We start from the raw sequence: 22,168 nt of genomic DNA, 5'->3' as shown, positions 1-22,168 counted from the left end.
TAGACATGGCAAAATTACGAACCAATCGGACAAAAAAATTTCACTGCCTTTTCAAATGCCAGAAGTACGTTGAAGGAACACCACGAGGCTTCATCTCAACCGGTCACGTGTCAATCATACAGATGTCAGTTCATAGGGGTTGCAGTACCCAATACTCCCCACCCTTCAATGCCCTAATTGCGATTTGCCTTCCCCCTTTCTCCTGTGGAGGGGAGATAAAATAATCAGCACAAAACCCTAATTTTCCCGTAGAAGCCTAATCATTTCTGAAACCAGAATCGATGGATCACTCCTCTCTCACAGAAGCGTACCAGCAGCAACAGTACCAAGAACATCAACAAGCGGAACTAGCGCAACAGCATCAACAACAGCTGCAGCTGTATCAGCAACATCAAAATCAAGATTACTCTTCGCAACCGTACGATCCCTCTCAGGTTCAGGCGTATGATCAATCGGCACAGGCTTATGATCAGTCGGCGCAGGCGTATAATCAATCGGCGCAGGTGTACAATCAATCTGCACAGGCGTATAATCAATCTGCACAGGCGTATAATCAATCTACACAGGCGTATTACCCTTATTATCAATACCAACAACCGCAACAATCTCAGCACCCGCAGCAACATCAACAGCAACAGCAATACCAGTATTATCAGCCGGATTACGGCAATGTGTATCAGCAACCGGCGCATCAGCAGCAGCAGCAGCCGCAGCCGCAGCAGGAATTGGGGTCGGTGCAGCCGCCGGGGGTTCCGGTTTCGCACGAAGCACCTCCACCTCCGAACGTGGAGGGTGGTGGGGCTGGATCGGGGCATGGGCAGGTGCATGTGCAGCACCAGCAGAATGCATATTATCCGCAGGGGGGTGGTGAGCAGCAAAGCTCAGGGTTCCCACTTACTCCGGGGCTGAACCCGGCCGCGGCAGCCGCAGTGGCAGCATTGTCGCAATTGACGCAGTTTGCGGGGACTATGGATGCGGCTGAGAGAGCTATGGCAGGGTTGCAGGCGCGGCAGTGGCATGGAAAGGGTGGGGGTTATCGGCCCATGATGGGGCCAGGGCATGGACCTGGTGCATTTCATGGGCATGGGCCAATGCACCATGGTCGGGGTCCGATGCGTCCACCGGTATGGCGCTCTTTGTTGTCTTGATTGTGTATATTTTTAGCCCTTTACAGAAATTATGGTTTTGATTTAGTTTGATTCATTTTCTCCAATGAACTTAATTCAATGTTGCAATTCTCCATCTGCTTTTAAGTGTTTCCTTTTGCCTTGACTTTAAGACATGTAATATTGTGCTTTGACGTGCTTGTTATCTATTTATGCCTTATTTCGGATTTATTGTAAATGGTAGCATGTAATTTGTCCATGACCTGTCACCTGTGTTTTTCAGTCATTTTAATTTACAGTTGAATAACTTGGTTAAGAAAAATGATGAGTTTTGCAAACTATTTCTCAGCATTGCTTTTCTGGCATAGGGTGCCTGCCAGGTAAATTTTTTTTTTCTTTAGAAAAATTAAGGGCATATATACTGTTAAAAAAAAAAAAAAAAATACAAGGCAAGTGCGAAGTGTGTTTGTGAGACAGTCTGATAGAAAATCTCCTACCACCTATGGTTAATTTGTTTCTTTCTCACTATTACCAAACAACAAGTTTGAATTTTGGGATAAAGTTGGAGTTTACTTGGTCAAGTTTTGTTTTGGTGATTAGATGAAATGAAAATAGTAGAATCAGAATGTTCCATATTTAGATAATATTTGCAGTTCTTTAAGATTCGATACAGTGACGAAGCTGGATCAATGTGAAAGCTGTTATTTACCTTAGTGTTTTCTTGTGGGGTTTGGAACATATGGTTTCAGCAAGCAATAAAAATTTTCGAGCTATATGGTCATTTTATTATTTTTTTTGTGTTACTTGTTCTGATTATGTTCACTGCATCAGAAATAATTTAGCTGCAATTAGAAATGGATCATGTGCTTATTACAATTTGCGATTTGAATACTGCCAATTATTTTAACTTTTCTACTATTAGTATAAAGTTTTTAGACTTTTGGGAAAAAAATGTAGTTTTGAATTGAATTATTACAAACCACAAAATTATGACTAGCAGAGTATCTTTTCTTTTTTGTTTTAGTGGTCACTGTCATGATGCCCATGTAAAGGTAATGCATATAGGTTTTGTAGTTTTCATTTAGTGTGTTTCCTTTGATTCCATAAGTCTAATTTGTATCGTTTTACATGATTTTTCCATTAACTTGATTTTAGATCCTTTTGTCCTGAGCATGATTTTAAGTGTTCCATAAGTTAAAAAATAAACTTGAATAGCAGCTCTCTGGTGCTTGGGTATTTTCTGGTTGGATGGAAATGTTTGTGGGGTGTATTGAAGAATATAACTCAGAGATTGTAGGACATTTTCTCACAACTACATTATGGTTTTGAGTTTCTTAGATCTGCTTTTTATCATTATGTTCATTGTCATGTATTGACTCCACTAAACCGCCAGCCAAACAATGAAAGGAATTACAGAATGTGTTTTTGTTATTACTTTTATGGATTAATACACAAATAGAATGACAAGATTATCATGTTTAACAAATTGTTTCTTTTATAGTTTTGTACATGAATATAGTAAGATGATTGACATCTATAACCAATTACTTTTGGTGTAAAACTGTCCAAAGACCTCACTAAGCTGAACAGTAACGGAAAAAGCTTAACTTGTTTTTTGTTGTTATTTTTCCTAGATTAGTGTTTTATTAGGCTAACATGGTTAGGTTCTGTAGTATTTTTTTTTTTTTTTCTCTCAGTTAATGTCTTTGTTCCTTGGTGGAAATATTAATGCAGTGCCTTGAGGAATTTAACTCTGTAGTTGTAGGATATTGGTTTTAAGTTTCTTAAGTCTGCTTTTTATAGTTATGTTTTCATATGTTGGTCCAATTGGAGGCTAAGCAGCTACAGAAAATACAGAATGGACTTCTGTTATTAATTGACTAGCATGTTAACAGAATGACATGGATTAAAGTCTATGACAAAACTTGTTAACTTTAATATCACAATCCCCTGATGACAAAACTTTTGGTAGTTAATGATGTTCTCCAATCTGGACATATCAGTTGCCAGTCTTCCTTGAGGACATCCTTCTTCTACCAGCAAGCCTTGGTCTCGTAATACCATGATTACTCTTTTGGTTACGAATCTGCATGAAGAAATCCATCATGCTTAGAGAATAGCATGCATCAACCTACCAATCTGGACGAATCAACTTTCAGTCTCCCTTTTGGTAGGGGGAATGTTTAATTTGGTTCAGTTTAGTGTAAATGGGTTAAATAAAAGCAGACCCTGTCCACCAAATTTCGACTAGAATTTAACACTCCCATGAGGTGGCTAAATTGACAGTTAAGTTTCTAGAAGAGTTGCCCAATCTGCAGAAACTGTGTAAAGATAAATATCAAGCCTAGTTTTTATAAGTGTAATACAACTCAAAGAACTATAGGAATTGGGATTTGTGCCAACATTAAATATTTGGGGTTTGCAGTTGGTATATTAAGTTAGATTTTGTGTGCTGTCTGCTTCTTGTGTCTGAATTAGCATGCATTAATTTCTTTTGAAGCATAGTAATCAGAATTGAACATTCCAGTTGAAGTTCAGACACCATTTGTACTTGCATGTGTTTCCATTCATTGTTATTCATGTACTCTGTGCTTACACCATGAGCTAATTTCCCGTTACTGGCAGTTGTTGCATGCTTTGTTTAGTTTCTTTCTTCGGTGGGTTGGGGAATCAGAATTCGATGCCCTCTGTTATGAAGAGCTGACCTAAATGCTCAAATGTAATTTGAACTGTTCATGTTCAATCACCTTTTTAATTTTTAATTGGATGGAGGTTTGGTTTATATGTTAATTTACAAGTTCTAATATAAGAAACTTTTCTTTCGATTCAACAGACAACACCCACCTATCGAAAGAAAATCTCTTGCCTTAATGGAGATGCAGGATTTTTTTTGTGGATGCCATGGGAAGCCATGGTATTAAGATGTTTTTTTTTTCTTTGGAAGTGTACCGTCTCATCAGAATTTTTATTTCCTTGGAAATTTAAATGTTCTTAGGCATTTGCTGCTGCTGTTGGTGCTGCCGTTGCTGATGATTCTATGAGCCTCATTGGCTAGATGGTTTGTATTCCATTCTAATAAACTTCTTCTAGTGCTCCAAATAAGGCCTAAAGCGATTATATTTATTGGACTTAGCATAATCTTCAAAATGCATCATAAGCAAAGAGATCGGCACTGTTAGCTTGACCATAAAACCCTGAAGTGATCCTAGATGGTCTCTGGATTTAGATATTCTAGTTGTTAAGGGAAAAATATGGTATTTGCTATAGATGGCACATCAATCAGTTTGTTCCTTTCTAGACTTAAAGCTCAAGCTTTCATGAGCCTTGATGACCCCTCGAATTTTGATGTGCTCATTAAATCAATTGATGCCTCTGTTTTCTTACTTTGTGGGTTGATGTTTGTGTTGACTCACATTGTTTGTTTGGATGGTCATCATTTGATTTGGTTGCAGCTCATCCTTCTATGTTCATGGATCTAGTTTCATGTTCATTTGTTCCCAAATCATTGTGGCCTCATATATTTTTTTTCTCTTAAAATTTGGTTTCAGCTTCCTTCATCCTGTAGACACCCAATATTGATCCCTTGCTTTTGAAAGCATGCCAGTTTGCTGTTAATCTCTCATGTATTTTTTCAGAATCCATCTTTAATGGGATTGATCTAAATTAGGTGTTCTCCTTTTGGACTTAGGACTGTTCATGGTTTTGTTTGAGAGTTCTTGAGGAGCGCACGTTCTTGTATCTTCATGCTGCCCAATCTTTTGGAACATGATGGCGCTGAGGATGTGGAGAAAAAACGGTTGGTTCTTCTATCTTCTTTTAGTCATTTTTTTTAAGAAACTAAAGCAAGGTCCTAGAGCTGTGGATTACAACAAATGAGTTATAAGAGAAGGTTATTTAGCCTTGTTTATAATTTTTATTTTTCTTGGTGCCTATTAAAATGGACAACCTTTACCTAAATGCTTAGGTTATATATATACCCTCATAATGAGGTTTAAAACATTTTCTGCACCAAAATCTACTTTCGAAATGAAACTTAATATTTATTTTTTTAGTTGTTCAGTGATTTTTGTGACCTTCTGACATTTTACATAAAATGTTTTTGTTTGAGGAAGTTCCTTAAATACTCGCTTTAATTTTTCTGCTTCTTATTCTCCATCTCTACCATCTTCTTGATTTTGATTTACAAGTTGTCAGATTGTATAAAATTATTCCTTGTCTAAGAGAATCTGATTATGGTTTGCAAACTCATAACTGCTGGAGATGGACCAACTTGAATTTTGTCTTTCATGATTGTCCTGGTCTTATCCCCATCTTTTAACCATATTTTTTTTGACAAAAAGAATAAACAATTGGGTTTGGATAAGAAAAAAGAAAAAGAATGAACCCTTTTAATCCCAAAAAAAAGATTAACTTGTATTTTCGTTTTAATTGTCCAAATAAGCGAGCTTGCCTTTTCAATAACTTTTATATGTTGATTTGTCAATTTGAAAGAATTTTATTCTTGCCTATAAAAATTTTTAATTTTTCTTTAGTTTTCCCTACTTTTTTTTTTTGGTGAAATTGCCTTGGTTCAATTGAGTTTTGACTGAATGATCAATTTTTTTTTTTAAATAATTATTTATTGGAAAAGATTTGGCATAAACCATGATATTTAAACTAATTTGTCATTGTGAAATAAACAATGTACATGTCCTATTAAAATTGTACACAGCTTGGTTTGACCCTAGACCAATTCTAGGCAAGTCCTTCAAAGTGAAAAATGCTGGAAATGAGCACATAGGTTTCATTTGTGCCAGTTTTGAATATGACATGTGGATATTGAAAAATAGGCCATATGTGTGCAAAGTGAGGTTGGCTTGTTTTCATGATGATCCTGTGCTCAACTTAGGTTTGAGAGAAGAATGAAAACAAAGTGCGAGATTGCTTTGATGGACAAGCATGATCTTGCTTTTTATAGACTATAAAGTTATGGCTTTGTGTCTAATTGAATAAGGTTTTTGTGTTTTGGGCTAAAAAAAATAGTGGACTGTGTCAAGTTGGTCTTGCACTGCTTGATCTTGTTTATATGAATCCATGATTGTAGAATCAACTCATGCTTATGTCAAACCCATTCCACAAACTAAGAGCCCAATTTGAATTGTGCAAGGCTTGGTTGGGTTATAGCACTAGGCATGGCGTGCTTTACTTTTTTTATAATAGTTGTATGAAATTCTGATGATGTTGATAGAATGATAAATCCCATTAGGACAAGGAATTGCCAAACTATGTCATTTGTCAACTCGAGGAGTTTGAATCAAGAGCTTTTGTCTTGTCCGTTGTCATCATTCCTCTTATCGTTTTGGATTCTCGTTGGAGTGGGATTCATTGCAAGAAAATAGGTATGGATCTTTCAGTTTTCTTTTTATCTATTTTAAGCGTAACTATAATTAAGTGTTTGAAAGCAGCATGGATTTTGTGTGAGTTAGCACGCCATTCTGAAAGGTTCCATAGTTGCGGGGTGGGATTTGGAAGTTCTAGAGGCTTGTTGCCTTGTATCTACTTCCCCAGCCATGAATCCCCTGTTGATCTAGTTGATTCTTTTCCGAAGTCATAATATATGATATTTTTTGGCACATAAAAATCCATTATTTGCAAAAAATATAAAGCTAATTCAACTAATTAAATTAAGCATTATTTGAAGTATTTTTTTTGGTTTCTGAATTGTTTTTTCTTTATGTTTCCTGCTAATATGGATTTTATTAGAGCCTTTTGTGCTGGTTGTTCACATACTGCAAAATGCCCTCACTGTATTTGTTTTGGAGTGGCAAGAGAAGAGAATCAACAATGTTGTGCTCTTGCTCAAGCAATGTTGAACCCTGTGATTTGTTATTGTCAAGCAAAAATTCCTCAAAGTTGAAACCTATCCAACTAAAAAGGGAGGGAGGGAGAAAGAGAGAGAGAGAACACTGGAGCTTGACTTTGTTTAGGCACTTGAACACCTACTGGTACATCTCTTTGGAAATTAGCTGCTGCCGCTGCTCCTCTTTAGTTTTTATTTTTTGATTCTTTTTTAAATAACTCATTTCAATGGTATGTGATGAAAAAATTATTCTTTTGTTTATTTCATCTAAAGAAGCAGTAGCTTCTCCTCCTCCCCTGTAAATTACTTATTTCAATGGTATGTGACGAATAAATTATTCTTTTGCTTATTTCATCTAATAAAGCAGTAGCTTTAAGAATGTTCATAGTGCTAACTGATGTGCAATTTTGGGCCTTTGATATCTCAATTTATATTCTAGAAAAAAAGCAGGTATTTTTTTTACTAGGCATTAAAAAAAGGCAAATCTTATAGGTTCCCATATTTCTGATTTTTTTTTATAAAAAAATCCTAAGCATTATAGCAATCTTTTGTTTGCCTGCCAAAAATCATTTGTAATTCTAAAAATGTAAGGTTTTTTATTATTGAATCAGGATTTTCTTCTGAGTGATGCACATAGCTGGGAATGAACATCATTAAGATTGGGATTCCACAATGGAAATTGATGTTTACTTATCCGTTGTTTCTTTTTGGGGAGAGGGTATGTTGGGCCTGGGGTTTGTGGATGGTTGTCAGGGTTGGGAAGGGTGCAGTTTACAAATTTTCAGTCAATGATTATATATCCAGAGAACTAAGCATGGTTCGGATAGTCATATAACAATTAGCTTTGCCTCTACTCATTCCTATTCTTATTTTCTCCTGCATGACTCCTGCAGCTATTACTGCTATGAAGGTTTATCAACTTGCATTTTTTATGACGTAGTCTGACGTTTCAGACATTGATATTAACTTTCAGTTAATCTTGCAGTTGGTTCTGATTAAGAAATTTCAGTTATGCTAAACTTAATTCAATCTGTGTAGAATTTTTTCTCATTCTTGTAAGAAAGAACTAGATTGATCAAGGTCCTTTTGTGGTTTACTTTGAGGAAGGGCGATTTAGTTCGAGGATAGCATCTGTGCATGATTCCCTTTTATTGGGTTGTATTTGGTCTCTCTATGGTGTCGCAGTAGGCTTGATATACCTTCTTTGCTATATATTCCATTTGCACTGAAAAATTGTTTCCTTCTGGTGATGCTGACTCATACCTTGTGGTGGAATTAATGCACCTTTGCATTTGGCACCACATGGAATCATGAACATGAAATCATTCCTTAGCTGTTATTTCCCTGATATTTGGAATATGTCATGTTTTGCTCAACATTTGAGATGGTATTGTTTCATAACCTGTGTAACATCATCTTTATTGTTTTTAGTCAGTGGCATTTTGTCAATTATTTATTACCTCTTCTTTTGGATAATTATTCTTATTCTAAACAATAAATTTGTGCACATGCTATCAATAGGCCTCATACCACCATGGATGCATTGAAAATGTGTAAGTTAATTGCCTTTGATACTCTTAAATCTTTTAAAACCAATACTTTTTTTTTTGTCTCTTCTTTTTGGGATATTGCATCAATATATGCTCGACAAGTTTTAGGACAGAAGATAGTTCTCTTAATATGTTTGACTTGACCTTACAATAAAGGAATGGCTTTTTTAGATGCTTAAAATGTGCCTAACGGAACCCTAGGGGTGAAGTGTCAAAGCTGTAGTTCTTTTAGCTGGCTCTTGTTTTGTGTAATTTGTGTTGATAGCTAAATTCTGTGCATGAAGTTATCATTTTTTGAGCAGCTGTTTTCCCCTCAATATTGAGCAAGCTCATCTTTGACTGATTCAGCTTTATATTCTTGAAAACCTTTGGAGACTTATTTTGCAGGCTGGGCGATCTCCTTACAGGGGTGGTGGTAGAAGGGGTGGTGGTGGTGGACCATTTAGAGGGGGTGGCAGGGGAAGTTTTGGCCCCCGCCACCCGTTTAGAGGTGGTGGCTCTGGTCCACCTTTCCGTGGTCGGGGTCGGGGTCGGGGCAGGGGTGGTTCGAGGCGGTTCGCACCATATGCTGCATCATCTTCACATCCAGAGCCTGCTGCAGTTGAGGATGCAGAATTGCCTGAAGAAGAGGGAGAGCCCTCAGGTGTTCTACCTGAAGAGTCAGGTGAAGCTGTAGTGCTGGCAGAGACATCACCATCAACAGCGGCACCAGGGGATTCAGCTCCAAACTGGCAACCCTCACAGGTGGCATGGTGTGAGCTTTGTAGGGTTGATTGCACTAGTTTGGAAATCCTTGAGCAGCACAAGAATGGAAAACGACATAAAAAGAACTTGCAGAGAATTGAAGAGCTGAAAAGTGCTAACCTTACTGGGACTGAAATACCGAATGAGCCTGTGGGTGAGTCCAAGTTCCAGCCAGAGATTGCCCAGGAAGGTGAAGAGGAAAGTGACGAGGAAGGTGAAGAGAACCCAGAAAAAAACTTACCCAGTGAAGGAATTGCCAATGAAAATGAGATGGTAGGTGAACAGAAAAATGATATTGTGGAACAGCCTGAAAAACCCATGGAGGAGCGTCCGGATTCACAAGTGGGTAAGCCTAGGATGGAGCACTTCGACAATTGGAGGCATGGTATGAAGCGCAGGATGCGGGGCGGTCGAGGTGGGAAGCGTATGAAAATGTTTGAAGCACCAAGGCGATCAATCGAACCTCCTAAACCTAAAGTGGTGATTCCCCTAATATGTGACTTGTGCAATGTTAAGTGTGACACACAGGAGGTCTTTGATCGCCATCTCTCTGGTAAGAAGCACATTGCAAAGCTAAAACGATTTGAGGGTCACCAAGCTATGTATGGGCCAATGGGGCTTCAGGCTTTGTATCCTCCTAATCCAATTGCACAAACTCTTTTACATCCTCAAGGCCATCAACAACAAGGCTTCTACAGCCCTCCGGGCTCATTTCCTCCACAAGGCCCTTATATGCCTCCACAAGCTCACCAAGCAGCACCACCTGCTGCGGGTGCAGTTACTCAGTTTCAACAAAATGCCATTCCTCAGGGGTCTGAAGCCCATCCTGGATCTGGTAGCGAGGCAGTTGTCTCAGTGGTCCATGAACCTCAGCAGCAGTTTGCCAGAGTGGAATCTGGAAGGAAGGAGGAGTCTGTGACTGCAGAGATGAATCATGTGAATGGCATTTCAGAATCTGGAGGCAACGGGCCCAGTCCTGCAGTGGAGCAGGTATATGCTGCAACACATGAAGCTGCTCCACTCCCAGACCATGGTGTCACTGCTGATCATGTCGATGTGCCAGGACCAGACATACAACCAGAGGAAGGAGCAGCTGAGTAAGAAGGAATGTGGTGGTGGCGAACATCACTTTGTGTTCCTTGTAGGTTCAATCCACAAAAATGCTCTTTATATTTGTTTTTCCCATACAGTTTCTCAGGATGGTTCGTTTGAGCTATTTGCTTTCGAGGAATTGAGGTTTAAGATACAAACATGCTCTTGCAAACTCCTTTATTAATTAAACATTTACTAGACAAAGAAATATTCACCCCTAATGATGTCTTATGATATCATATTCTAATTCCATGCATTGGACGAACATTTTTGCCTAGCAAATGGTGGAGTTGCATATCAGCTGTTGCCTGGAAGTAAGATGGGGTAGATGATCAGCAGAATCATAGGTGTTGGTTTTCTGTCAATAAACAAACGTAAAAGTTTTGTTTTCAAGTATTCAATCAATAAGAAGATTATATTATTGTTATTTAATGAGAAGGCTTGGATTGTCAGGAATTAGGCATAGGAATTTAATTTAAAAATCTTAAAATAAATATGACATAATTTAATATAGAACTTTTAATTTTTTTTTATTTATCTTATATTTAATTTTTTAAAATCATAAACTATTTGAATAAAATTAGATTTAAGGTTATGAAACTTAAAATAAAAGGTTTTTTCTGCTCAAAAATCAATTCCAGTGGGTCTAAGATGTTTTTGGGATTTGTAATGGGCGAGGGCCCACATCCTAAAGCCATGTGACCCAATTTGAGGCCTTTTTGATACTTTGTTACCTATGCCCCACTCCCTGCACGACGTCGTTTTGTTCAACCCGGGTAATATCGTCCCCATAGAGCAGCCTTCATCCCGATTCCTTGACCCACGCAGCGAGAGAAAGAAGGATCGAAAGATTCTGGGAACAATCATGGCCGGCCACTCCGATGATTTAGACGAACTCCTCGATAGTGAGTCCCAAAACATCTCTCTCTATCTACTCTCTCTCTCTCTCTCTAAAATTTTTGAATCACTTTGGGATGGTTTCAGGCGCTTTGGATGATTTCCACAATCTCAACCTCGCCTCTTCTGCTCAAAGGTTCATCTCCCTCTTTCTCTTTCTATGTATATGTCGTGTGAAAATTTTGATTTTAGGGTTTGAATCCTTGTTTGTTTTTCGTTTGCTTATGGAAATAGAGATGGGACAGAGCAGAAACAAGGGACGGGTTCTATGCCACCTGGGGTTCAAGGATTGGGGATGGGTTTGCCTGATTTGAAGAGCAAGAAAAAGGGGAAACAGAAGGTTTCAAAGGAATCGCATGTTGCGGAGGCGCTTGATAAGCTCAGGGAGCAGACTAGGGAGGCTGTGAAGGAGTTGGAGTCGGTCACGGGTGCGCAACCTGGTGGAGATGAGTTGGGTAAGGATGCGATGATGGAGGATTGGGTTAAGCAGTTTGAGGAGCTTGCTGGCTCTCAGGTATGTACATGTTTCGTTTTCTGAATCGGGATTGTGGGGTTCTGTTTGGCTCTTTTAAGTTTTAAGATTAGTCGTTTGATTGAATTTTTGTGTTTTTGATTGATTCTGAGTTGCTTTATTTGTTTGCCATTGGCTTTTATAGATATTCTGTTGGGATTTTGGATTGGGGGTTTGGTTTTTGATAATTCTGTGTAGTGTTAATTCAGAAATGTGATAAATGTAGTTAATGTCCTTCAGGGTGGGAACTTTTTTAAGGTTGCTTTTCAACTGTACTTTGACATTGAGCAGTTTCATCTGGAGTTAAATTGTGTTTGAAGATTCTTAGGTTCAAGCGTGTTTGAAGATTCTTAGTCTGAAACCCTTGTATATAGTTTTCATTTCAATACTTAAAATTTTAGCCAGCTTTAGCATTAGCTTTGTGATAGACAAAACTGCTAATATAAGTACTCGATTGAATCTTTTTGTTTTGCTGCCTTTGAATTGTTATCTTAAAATTTTACTTCTTTAGATGCATTCTAATTATGAGCTTAGTGTTATGGGCTTACTGTTGATGTGTTCTAATTATGGGCTTACTTTTGACCAAGCAATTAATTTTTTTTTCATGTATACTTTTGTGAATTGGGTTAGGGTGTATATAGAGGATCACATTTTGTCTGTGATTGATTTTGTAGATTGGTTGTTTGGCAAGTAAGGGGAAGGCCTTTTTTGTCTCCTTACTACCTAGCTTTTTTGGGCATTGTTTGTATAGTTTGTGTGTACTGTTTTCGCTGTTTTCAGGCGTTTCTAATGCAAGCCCTTTTATTACCTATCAAAAGAAAATGAGCTTGATGTCATGGGCTTACTGTTCACCATGCAGCTACACATACACATAGAACACAAAAGGTTAGGAGAGTGTCATTGAAGGCATTCTTATTATACTTTGCATTTGGTGTTGGAAAATAGTGATAAGAATGATTTGCATCGGCTCCAAGTCATACCTTTCTTCATGTGCTTTGAAAGGTATACTAACTTTGCTTTTAAGATTATCATGAGTGGATTCCAGAAATAGGAATATATCTTTAAAGGTTAGCAGAATATCCTGGTTTCAGGTTAAACAATTAAATGATACTGATTTGACTGTTGCCATGTTTGATACATAAGTTTGAGCCTGATGACTTTGGCCAAAGACCAAAATTGAGCTTCTTTTGTGGTTAAAAAAGGTCCGATGGTTGGCAGGAAGATGACTATTAATAGAGGTGATGTTATTCCTTTGGAGTGAATTTATCAGTTTTTTGCCCCTCAAATGATTTTGACATGTGTTCTCTATGTTCCTCTATTCCTTCCCCACCCCCACCCCGCCCCCCTCTTCCAATATCTACCCCTGAGTTTATATCCTTCATTAGATTCATTACCACCTAAGTCCTTCTTGAATTACTTCCTAAGAATCCTTTGTGCAAAATTGTTCTAAAGTACAGTTCTATATAATGCGAGTTTTACTGGGTTTGTTGAATATTCATTAGTTCTAAGTCTAAGTTTGAAATTATGTGGCTAACGTAGCATAAACGTTGTAGTTTGCTTTTCGTAATTTTAAGATTGCTAGTCTATCAGCTTTGTGCGGGAAAAAACTCATGATAAAATTTCTTGATGAACCTTTTTGGTTGTTCAGTGGTTTGGGTTTGTTTTCTTGAAGTGTTCTTTTCATTGTGGGTGAGTTTTTTTTCTTTTCTTTTTTTGGGTCTAATCACATCCAAGGTCATTGTTTAATCATGAGCTTAGTTGCAGTTTTTCACAAAACTGGGGCCAAATTGTGACACTGTGGGTCGGTCAAGTATATAATGTTTCTTGCTCAACCATGTGGCTTTCAGACACTCAGTCCCATGTGAAGCCTAAATTAGGTCTAATCCTGTTGGTTGGTGGTGACATATTTAATTAACTCACAAACTTTGGAAAATGTGGCATTTCAAAAGGGATGTTTGGTGTTCCTGTGATACAGGAAGTGAAAACAGTGAATTCCACCATATGCATGGCATGCTTACTTGCCTTCCACTTGCAGCATGTGCATCAAATGGCATTGCCACTCTCATGTATATCTCTCCAAGTGGAGTTCCTGGAGCCTTAGTGCCTGCAACTTCTTGATTCAGGCATGAAATGTCTTGTTCGCTTTACACAACATCAGATATTTAAGCATCGGTCAAGTGACACTACCAAACAGGAGTTTAATTGATTGAATGTTCTTAGCTTTAAGATGAAAAATGGGTTGCTGTTTTGCCACCCAAGAAGATGCTTTTTAATCGGACTGATGCTATACTTAGGAGAGTATACAAGGGTTGTGCCCCCTTTTCTTGCCACTATTTTTTAATAAGAGTAGATGGAATTTACAAGGTAGAAATTCTGTTTGTGCTTGAATCTCTTTCTTTCTCTTCTTCCCTCCCGCACTCTCTCTCTCTCTCTCTCTTCCTATTTCTATCTCTCACACACAATCACGCAGATTCTCATTCCTTTGACAGCCCTTGAGTCAATACTGAGTACCTTTTTAGGTAGAGAAGCTGCTTGGTGGGCTATCCCATTCAAGGTTGAAATTTGTGGAACATTGTTCTGAAGTAAGGAATGCTTTTGAGCAGGTTTACTGGAGCTTCTCTTTCTAGAAGTTCCCTTAGGTCCTAGTATCAAAAATGAGTTTAGTGTAAGCTACATTTTTTCTGAGATTACTATTCAACATTTTTAGGTCCATGTGTTAATCAGCTTTGCCAGAAATCAAACTGTCAAGGATTTGCATGATAAATCCTTTTCAACCTTTTGGCACTGTTGAGTGCTTCTCTTAGAATTTCACATTCTGGGAGGTTCTATGGTATGAGCTTAGTAATGAACTTACTAGTTGTCCCTGCTTTAAGTGACACATAGGTATTCACACGTTGATGTGATGTCAGTCAGCCTTAAACCGTCTTGGTAGATAAGTTTCAAAGGGCATTCACAAAGAACAGAGACTAAAGAGAATATAGGACTTTTTTTGGCCCAGAGAACTCTTCAGCTTCATGTGCACTAGGAGTGATGATGATGATCTTGGCTTCATGTGGATGTGTTCCCCATTCCCCCCCTTGCATTTCTATGCTGCCTACCCATTCCTTTGCTGCAAATTCTCCAGATGAAGATATAAGAGCCTTTTATTGAAGCATGATATCATGTTCTCCCATTTTACATCAAATGATTTGGCTGAATCTCCTTAAATAAGCCTTCACTTGTGAGACTTACCTTTGATCCGTCAACCAATCAAAATCTCTACTTACAGGAAAACTGAAAGCACATGCCAGTGCAGTCTCAATAGTTGATGAGGATTCTGCCATATTTTCTATAAGCGCAATGGTTCAATTCTTTTGCGAGATTCATTTAATTGTCTAAGTATTATAACTTCTCTTCGTCTTCTGTAGAAATATAAATGCTGTTGCCCTTGCAGTCAATTACGAAGCTAATAGTTCTTCTGAGGATTATGCATGTGTTCCTACATTTTAATGTTATGATCTCTTTTGAATAAAATTAACTTGCTTTTACCAGTTTACAAAACCTAAAGAGTAGACATTATTGAGTAGTTAGTTGGAAGAGAGCCTTGGGTATTGAAGAGATCTGTCTAAGGTGTAAAAAGTACCCAGTATTAATAAATCTTATGTTATTGCCCTTGGTACTTGGCCAAATTAACATCACTCAGATTATGAAGGTCGTTGTCCATGATATCTTAAAAAGTTCAAAGGTGTGACCAACAGCAAAAAGTTCAAGGTATGGTAGTGCTGATGGTTAGTGACAGATAAATTAGGCTGTCTTTGGTGGTACGTCTATCTCAGAAAGCAAACTATTGCTGATGAATGGTGAAACCCGTGTTTAAGTAAGAACTCAGATAACCTTTACCTTTTAGCAATTTATCTAACATGACATTCAGTATTTATATCCTTCTGCCTAGGGACATAGGTCTTAAATTTCCTCAAGGAAATCCTTGCAGTCACCATGGTTTTTTTATTTAGGAACCAGTCACATGGAATTTGCTGAATTTGGAGTTGGCCCAAATCTTTTGGGGGTTAAGATATGGGGAACTCTACAGGAAAGGAGAAGTGGTTATTTTAAATATATTAATTGGATCCGATAGTTAGAAATTGTGTTGACGTGTGTACAAATGTGATTGTAAACTGCATGCTTTATAAATTTGTTTAAGACACTCTTGGACAGAAAATTTCTCCATATTTGGAAATTTGGCCATATTTCATCTACCATGAGCAAATTTTAATATTTTAGTGTCTTAAACTGTGTGAAAAACAAAATGTGGTAACAGAAAAGATGTATTCCATAAATAAAAGGGACTAATATAACCGTTTCTAAAATTTTGGAAAGAATTTTGAACTGTGGATTTAGGCCTGAAAAGATCTGCCAATTAACTTTCAGATTGAAACTATATGGACCCTTTTTCTGCATCTTTTCTCCTTTCTCCTTTCTGGTTATAGTTGGCATTAGCAGATGTGCAATAGCATATATCATTGGCTACTAGAGACAGTACTCTTCTGTTAATGATATGTTTTTGTTTCTTATAATCCATAATGAATGTGTCCTTTCTTAAACCTCTTGCTCAGGACATGGAGTCAATTGTGGAAACCATGATGCAGCAGCTTTTGTCTAAGGAGATTCTTCATGAACCAATGAAAGAAATTGGAGAAAGATATCCAAAGTGGTTGAAAGAGCATGAAGCTGGGTTGAGCAAAGAAGAATTTGAGCGTTATTCCCACCAATATGGACTTATAAAAAATCTAAATGAAGTTTATGAAAATGATCCAGGTAACTTCACTAAGATTGTCGAGCTCATGCAACAAATGCAAGAGTGTGGCCAACCGCCTAATGATATAGTGCAAGAGCTTGCTCCCGACTTTGATCTAGCAAATCTTGGCCAGCTGTAAGTGTTCTGATCAGTTGCTTGTGGCAATCTGAGCCATCATTTTGTTAGAATTTCTGAAGTGCTTTCCTTGATTTTTGGAGAAAGTCGATTTTAGCTCTTGGAAACAATAGTGTACACGCACACACACACACACAATCAGTCTGCTGTTGGAGATTGGCACTTTTATTTTTTATTTTTTTAATCTTTGTAGAATATGCACCTAACTTTAGATGCTGAGGAATACATAAGCTGTTTTTTTTTTAGTGGACAAAAATAGAAATATATTAGTAGAGCCCTCTAAAAGAAAATGAGGTGTAAGCATGTACACATGATGTATATGATTGATAGCTAGAGTAATGGAAAAATAGCAAAAGCCCCCAACATCTAACTGGCTCCCAATCTATCAACAAAATCTGACAAAGAAGAGGAAGAGAGTAGCCCCCATTAGATTGCACAAACAAGGTCCTTAAAAAACCATTTTTAATCGCCAGACTAGTATATTCCACCCCTTCAAAAAATTCTGGTATTGCACTCTTTCCCAACACTCGAGAACAGGCTAATGGAATCAGTGTCCAGACTATCTTTTGCTAAGTACCTATCAAGTTTCCTTTCCAGCTAAGCATTACCTCTCTAACTGAACTTGGAAGAACCCAAACACGTGTACGTAGGGCACACCCTCTCTTTTTAGTTGTTTCTTAATGCATAATCTTGTTGTCTATAAAAAAAAAAAAGAAAAAAAAAAAGAACCCAAACGCTGCAGATAGCATTCTATAGGCTTGAATCATAGGCTTCTGTACCTTCTATAGAACACCATCCCCCTTCCATTTCCTCATATTTTCCCAGAATTACCTTTCTCCAAAAGTTTTTGTGCACATTTGTCAATCTCCAAAGCCATGTACCAAATAAAGCTTTGTTGAGAGGCTTCAGTTTCCTTATTTCCAAGCTCCCACCAGATTTGTAGGAACAAACAGTGTGTCACCTACCGAATGATATTTCTTGTTTAAGTGGCCTCCCACCTCAGGAACTTCCTCTGAATCCTTCTCAATCTACTTCTTACCTTTCTAGAAATTGTGAAAGCCAAAAAAAATATAAATTGGTGAACTAGAAGGGTACCCTTCTCAAAAGGGTCAGTCTCTCACCTATAGGAAGATATTGTTGTTTCCAAGAGGCCAACCTTCATTTGAAATTACCCTCAACTGTATCCCACACCAACAAAGACCCCCCACTCTACAATCCAGCTGATTAGCCAACCTCTCAAGCCCATCTACCATCCCAATCAGGATAATCTCATTTTTATGGACGTTAATTTGCAAACCAAACACTACTTTGAAACAGAATAGAGCCGATCTGATGTATGGTAATTGTTCACTGTCAGCCTCTTAAAATAATAGAGTCGGCTGCAAAAAAGAGGTGTGAAATCTCCTCTCCCTTGCCTTTTCTGCATGTGTGGAATGTTCAAGGGAAATGTTGTTAGAACTAGTTTGGTATTATGAGAAAACTAAAAAGAAACTGTCCTCTGAGCTCCCTCCTAGAGTTGCTAGATTGAAGCATTCCTTGAGATTTGTGTTGAACAAAGTTGGCCTGATGCCTGTTCCATGGAATATTTCATCTGTGATGGTCTGTAGGGAGAAATAGTGCTTTCTAATTATGTTGTTGCATATATCCATGTGCTGCTCTTTTTGACACTGACTTATGCTTTTCTGCAACATCTAAGATTGGAACTTGTGGAATAGCACCGATATTATGTAGTGTTCCATTTGGTATTTTATATCACCTGAACTGACTGTTATTCTACCTCACTTGCATTGCAGATCTCCGGAGCTGTTGGAGTCTCAGCCAAATTGTTGTCTAATGTGAAACAAGCAAAAGTTCATTCCGGGTCACTCATACCCCATGTGTCGCTCCCCTCCTTTTATCTCGCACTATACCCTTTCTTAAGATTTAATAGAAATAAATTAGTTTCACTTGAAATTCTTTGTCAGATTTTGCCATCCATTTTCTAATGGAATTTTATTAGATGCTACATGCTCTATTTCTGAGAGCTTGAGTATGATCTGAGCGTGTGAATAAGAAGTTCATTCTGCAAGGTCTTCGTTTCTTCCTTGAAAAATGTCCCACATTCATTCATCAGGTGAGGTTGCCCTTCAGTTGCTTGCTTTACATGTCCTTGTGGCATTCTACCCCATTGAATTTTGTATTATTATTATTATTATTATTAGATTTATATTGTTACTTTCACAGAGTTTTAATTCAATCGTATAAAAATAATTATAAAATAAAAACTCTCAAAAAATAATTCAAGTTTGATGCACTTATTGTTTTCATACGAGGTTTTTATGTGCAATTCTCTTATAGTTTTTGATTGTGTGTTACTTCGACTCCATCAAGCTCCATCTTTAGATGGGATATGGATAATCAATTTTTTTAATATTCGAGTCGAAATTTGGTTAAGTTTTTTCATTCCAAATTTAATTTATGTTGGATTCAAAGTCTTTTAAGTTAGGACAATCCAAACTTAAACACTGTAGATGGATTTTCAACTTTTCACGTGTAATACGATGATCGAAATTTAGAAAAATAAGATTAAATTAGGTTATAGGTAGTGGTCCACCCAATCAAATTAGTCCAAGCTATAGGCTTATAGCCCTATTAGTATTGTATAGGTAGAACGGTGCCTATAAAAATGAAAATGAAAGAACAAAAAATTTGACTTTTTATTGATATTTTCCCATTCCAACTTCCAAATTCAGATAACACACATCAACCAAAGGAAATACATATGAATTGAATTGAGTATTACAATTATGAAAGTAGTATAATGGTGGAAAATCAACAAATAAATGAATTTTGAAATGCACATGAAATAATATTTATGATGAATGAAAATTTAGGCAAGTGTAGGTGTAGCATCTAATGCAGTAACAGCTAAGCATCAGAGGGTGCAATCCAGTGCCTTCCATTGACGAAACTCTTTACAAGGAATGGATGGGCCGTCTCAAAATCTAACTCTCTGGCCCATGTCACCCCCCTCACTGCCTCTGCTCCTGGGCCCCAGCACTTGTACACTCCGAAAAATACAGTCCTGCAAAGTCAAACCAATTCCGCCAATGTTATAATTGGGCTGGACCCACATTTTGAGATCCAATCATGAAAAATTAGAAAAGCAAATTTATCAACAATATTATCGAATTTCTTCGAGCTTTGCTGACATTGTCTTTGCCACCACAGTACATGGCAGCTTCGGAGCAACCCAAAGCCCAGCACAAAATGGGCCCACTTAAAATACTGTCTCCATTTCAATCAAAGTTTGGTAGAAATGTGAGAATGTCAAAAGGCTAAGAAGAAATTATTAAAACAGAGTACGGTGGCAAATGCATTAGTATTACTTGTTCTTGTTGCTGGTGTGGTCCCAATCATCCCACCCCCCATGTGCCACCACATCATCAAAGTACGTGTATGAGTAGACTATCCTGGAGAACTGGCCCATGGCCCGACCCACGTAGAGTGGGCCTCTGCCAGTCACCTTGCAGCCCACGAATGCGAACCCGGTTTTTTCATCGGGCGAGTTCCTATCTTGCGCCGCTATGGAACCGAACCTCGTGGCTATTGAGTGCAGTTCGCAGTCCTGAAAGGACAGAAAGAGACCATCATCAACACACACCCCCTTCTCCCCCCCCTTCCCAGTCATTCTAAACTCAAAATCATACCACAAAATATTCATTAATTTACATGACATGCTCTTCAAATTCACCATCAATGAAATTCAAATTGGTAAGAATCACTTATAAGTAGGTAGGATTTGATATTTATTTCAATTGTTTCTAATACGGATACTTATTTAAACAACAAATTCACCAAAAATTTTAAATTTGTATGAGACATTAATAGAAGTACTGCCCAAAGATGACATTTTAGGGTCAGATGGCTGCAACCCGTGAAGAGGAGCGTGAGCGCTTTTGAGCCCTGAGACCAGAGCAGGTCCTACACAATGCTGTGGGCGCCGCTTAACTCTACTGTTTCTGCACCACCTCCTATTCTACCATATTTACAGGTACTTTTTGTTGGCCTTTTCTCATGGACTTTTAGGCAGGGTACAGTTCACAAAAGTAATCCCCCTTTCCCTTTTCAACCGCCTGGGGTCTGGACCCCCAGATTCCACTCGTCTAAAATGATTAAAAAAAGAAAAGATGGGACAGTATTCTTTAATAATGGAATAATTACCTACTAAGATTCGTAGATATATAATTGCTTACTTTGTACATGGAGCGACCATTGCCAAAAATGAAGTCTATAGAGCCCTCAATATAACACTCCTTGAAATAATGCCGTCCGGCGTCGTCGCAGAGAGTGTCTTGTGCACCATAGAAACCGCAGCCGGAGAAGTAGGCCTTGTCCCCCGATATTCGGAATGCTGCCGCCTGCCATCCCTGCATCCCCGGCATCGGTGCCGGTGCTGTATTCTGCACCCACATTACATCCATTTTTGCACCCAATACTTTAATCATAAGAAGAGAATATTACAAGTGGTACCATTTTTTTTCTTTGAAAAAGGGCCGGAGTATATATGTACCTTGAAGCTGATGTTTCTAGCAGAAAAATAATTAGCAAAAACAATGACAGAAGCAGTTCTATAAGTACGCAGCTGTTGGCCATTGGTGCCGCGGTCACTTGCTCTATCATGCCACTCTATCATCGTCTCGTCCCTCCCGTCTCCTTGAAACGTGATGTATGGCTTTGTCACCGGCACCACCACCTTCTCTCTGCGCCATCACCAACATTTTAGAAAAGGCAAAAAAAAAATGGTAAATTTAAGGACCATTTAATTACATAATAATAATAATAATAATAATTACACGTAGAATCCGGCGTTGATTTTAATGAGAACGTTCTTGGTATTGTTATCAGGCACCGCGTCGACGGCGGCCTGGACAGACAAGAAGTCACCGGTGCCGCGAGCGTCGACGGTGATGAACAGGTGACCGGAGGGTCCAACCCATTTGTGGTGGCGCTTTGTAGAGTTGGTTGACGGAATGATGGTGGCGGAGTACTTCAAAGGGGCATAGCACAAGAACAAGGTGAGGATGGAGAAGAAAGAGGTGAAAGGAGCCATTAGAATAGCATTAAATTTTTCAGAGAGCGAAAGAGAATGTTTGGCGAGAGAGATGGAAAGTGTGGAAGAATGTTTTGGGATTCTTGGGTTTGGCTTGACGAAATATTTAAGTATGCATTGAAGAAGACACACACACTCAACATCCTCATAACCATACTAGCTTATTTATTTAATGTCTTTGTGGGAATGGAGTTGGATCCTTCCAACGGTCATTTTTTCTGTGCTCTTCCCTCTCTTTAGGACTCATGTTTTGTTTGCATTTGTCACAAGTCTCGATAACGCTTGTTTTCCACTCCTATCATTTGCACTCAAATTTTCTGCCTAACCAAACAAAAAAAAAAAACGACACATTTTCTAATTGTGCCCATTACTAAAACATTTTGTCCATTTCAGTAGGAATCATCGAAGATGCCTAGGTTATGGGTTCG

The 22,168-nt window shown here is 38.2% G+C and overlaps 3 protein-coding genes across 3 annotated transcripts; 2 read left to right on the top strand and 1 right to left on the bottom strand.

The window, feature by feature from the left end:
• Window positions 1-10,552, top strand: LOC104882152 (uncharacterized). The gene is made up of 2 exons (XM_059733716.1): window positions 1-1,124; window positions 8,883-10,552. Exons 1-2 carry the CDS (start codon window positions 282-284, stop codon window positions 10,338-10,340), a joined length of 2,301 nt encoding a protein of 766 aa, XP_059589699.1. The 5' UTR covers window positions 1-281; the 3' UTR covers window positions 10,341-10,552.
• A 392-nt stretch (window positions 10,553-10,944) lies between these two features.
• LOC100242021 (peroxisome biogenesis protein 19-2) lies at window positions 10,945-18,716 on the top strand. Its single transcript, XM_002269324.4, has 5 exons — window positions 10,945-11,236; window positions 11,316-11,364; window positions 11,463-11,742; window positions 16,332-16,648; window positions 18,442-18,716. Exons 1-5 carry the CDS (start codon window positions 11,068-11,070, stop codon window positions 18,485-18,487), a joined length of 861 nt encoding a protein of 286 aa, XP_002269360.2. The 5' UTR covers window positions 10,945-11,067; the 3' UTR covers window positions 18,488-18,716.
• A 604-nt stretch (window positions 18,717-19,320) lies between these two features.
• On the bottom strand, window positions 19,321-21,862 carry LOC100259241 (probable pectinesterase 68). The gene is made up of 5 exons (XM_002266285.5): window positions 21,484-21,862; window positions 21,201-21,390; window positions 20,884-21,090; window positions 20,017-20,255; window positions 19,321-19,712 (listed from the first exon to the last, which is right to left on the bottom strand). The coding sequence occupies exons 1-5, from the start codon at window positions 21,738-21,740 to the stop codon at window positions 19,556-19,558; spliced, it is 1,050 nt and encodes a 349-aa protein (XP_002266321.5). The 5' UTR covers window positions 21,741-21,862; the 3' UTR covers window positions 19,321-19,555.
• Between the last annotated feature and the right edge of the window lie 306 nt (window positions 21,863-22,168).

This window comes from Vitis vinifera, chromosome 2 (genome assembly GCF_030704535.1).
Source record: "Vitis vinifera cultivar Pinot Noir 40024 chromosome 2, ASM3070453v1".
NCBI lineage: Eukaryota > Viridiplantae > Streptophyta > Magnoliopsida > Vitales > Vitaceae > Vitis > Vitis vinifera.
Note: the sequence above shows the minus strand (reverse complement) of the source record. Positions and strands in the feature narration are given on the sequence as shown.

Coding starts and splice junctions, on each gene's coding strand:
- LOC104882152 (XM_059733716.1), top strand. CDS start 282: ATGGATCACTCCTCTCTCACAGAAGCGTACCAGCAGCAACAGTACCAA. Junction 1,125..8,882: donor GGGGTCCGATGCGTCCACCG/GTATGGCGCTCT, acceptor CTTATTTTGCAG/GCTGGGCGATCTCCTTACAG.
- LOC100242021 (XM_002269324.4), top strand. CDS start 11,068: ATGCCCCACTCCCTGCACGACGTCGTTTTGTTCAACCCGGGTAATATC. Junction 11,237..11,315: donor TTTAGACGAACTCCTCGATA/GTGAGTCCCAAA, acceptor GGATGGTTTCAG/GCGCTTTGGATGATTTCCAC. Junction 11,365..11,462: donor CTCGCCTCTTCTGCTCAAAG/GTTCATCTCCCT, acceptor TTATGGAAATAG/AGATGGGACAGAGCAGAAAC.
- LOC100259241 (XM_002266285.5), bottom strand. CDS start 21,740: ATGGCTCCTTTCACCTCTTTCTTCTCCATCCTCACCTTGTTCTTGTGC. Junction 21,091..21,200: donor CTAGAAACATCAGCTTCAAG/GTACATATATAC, acceptor ATGTGGGTGCAG/AATACAGCACCGGCACCGAT. Junction 19,713..20,016: donor CACACCAGCAACAAGAACAA/GTAATACTAATG, acceptor TTGACTTTGCAG/GACTGTATTTTTCGGAGTGT.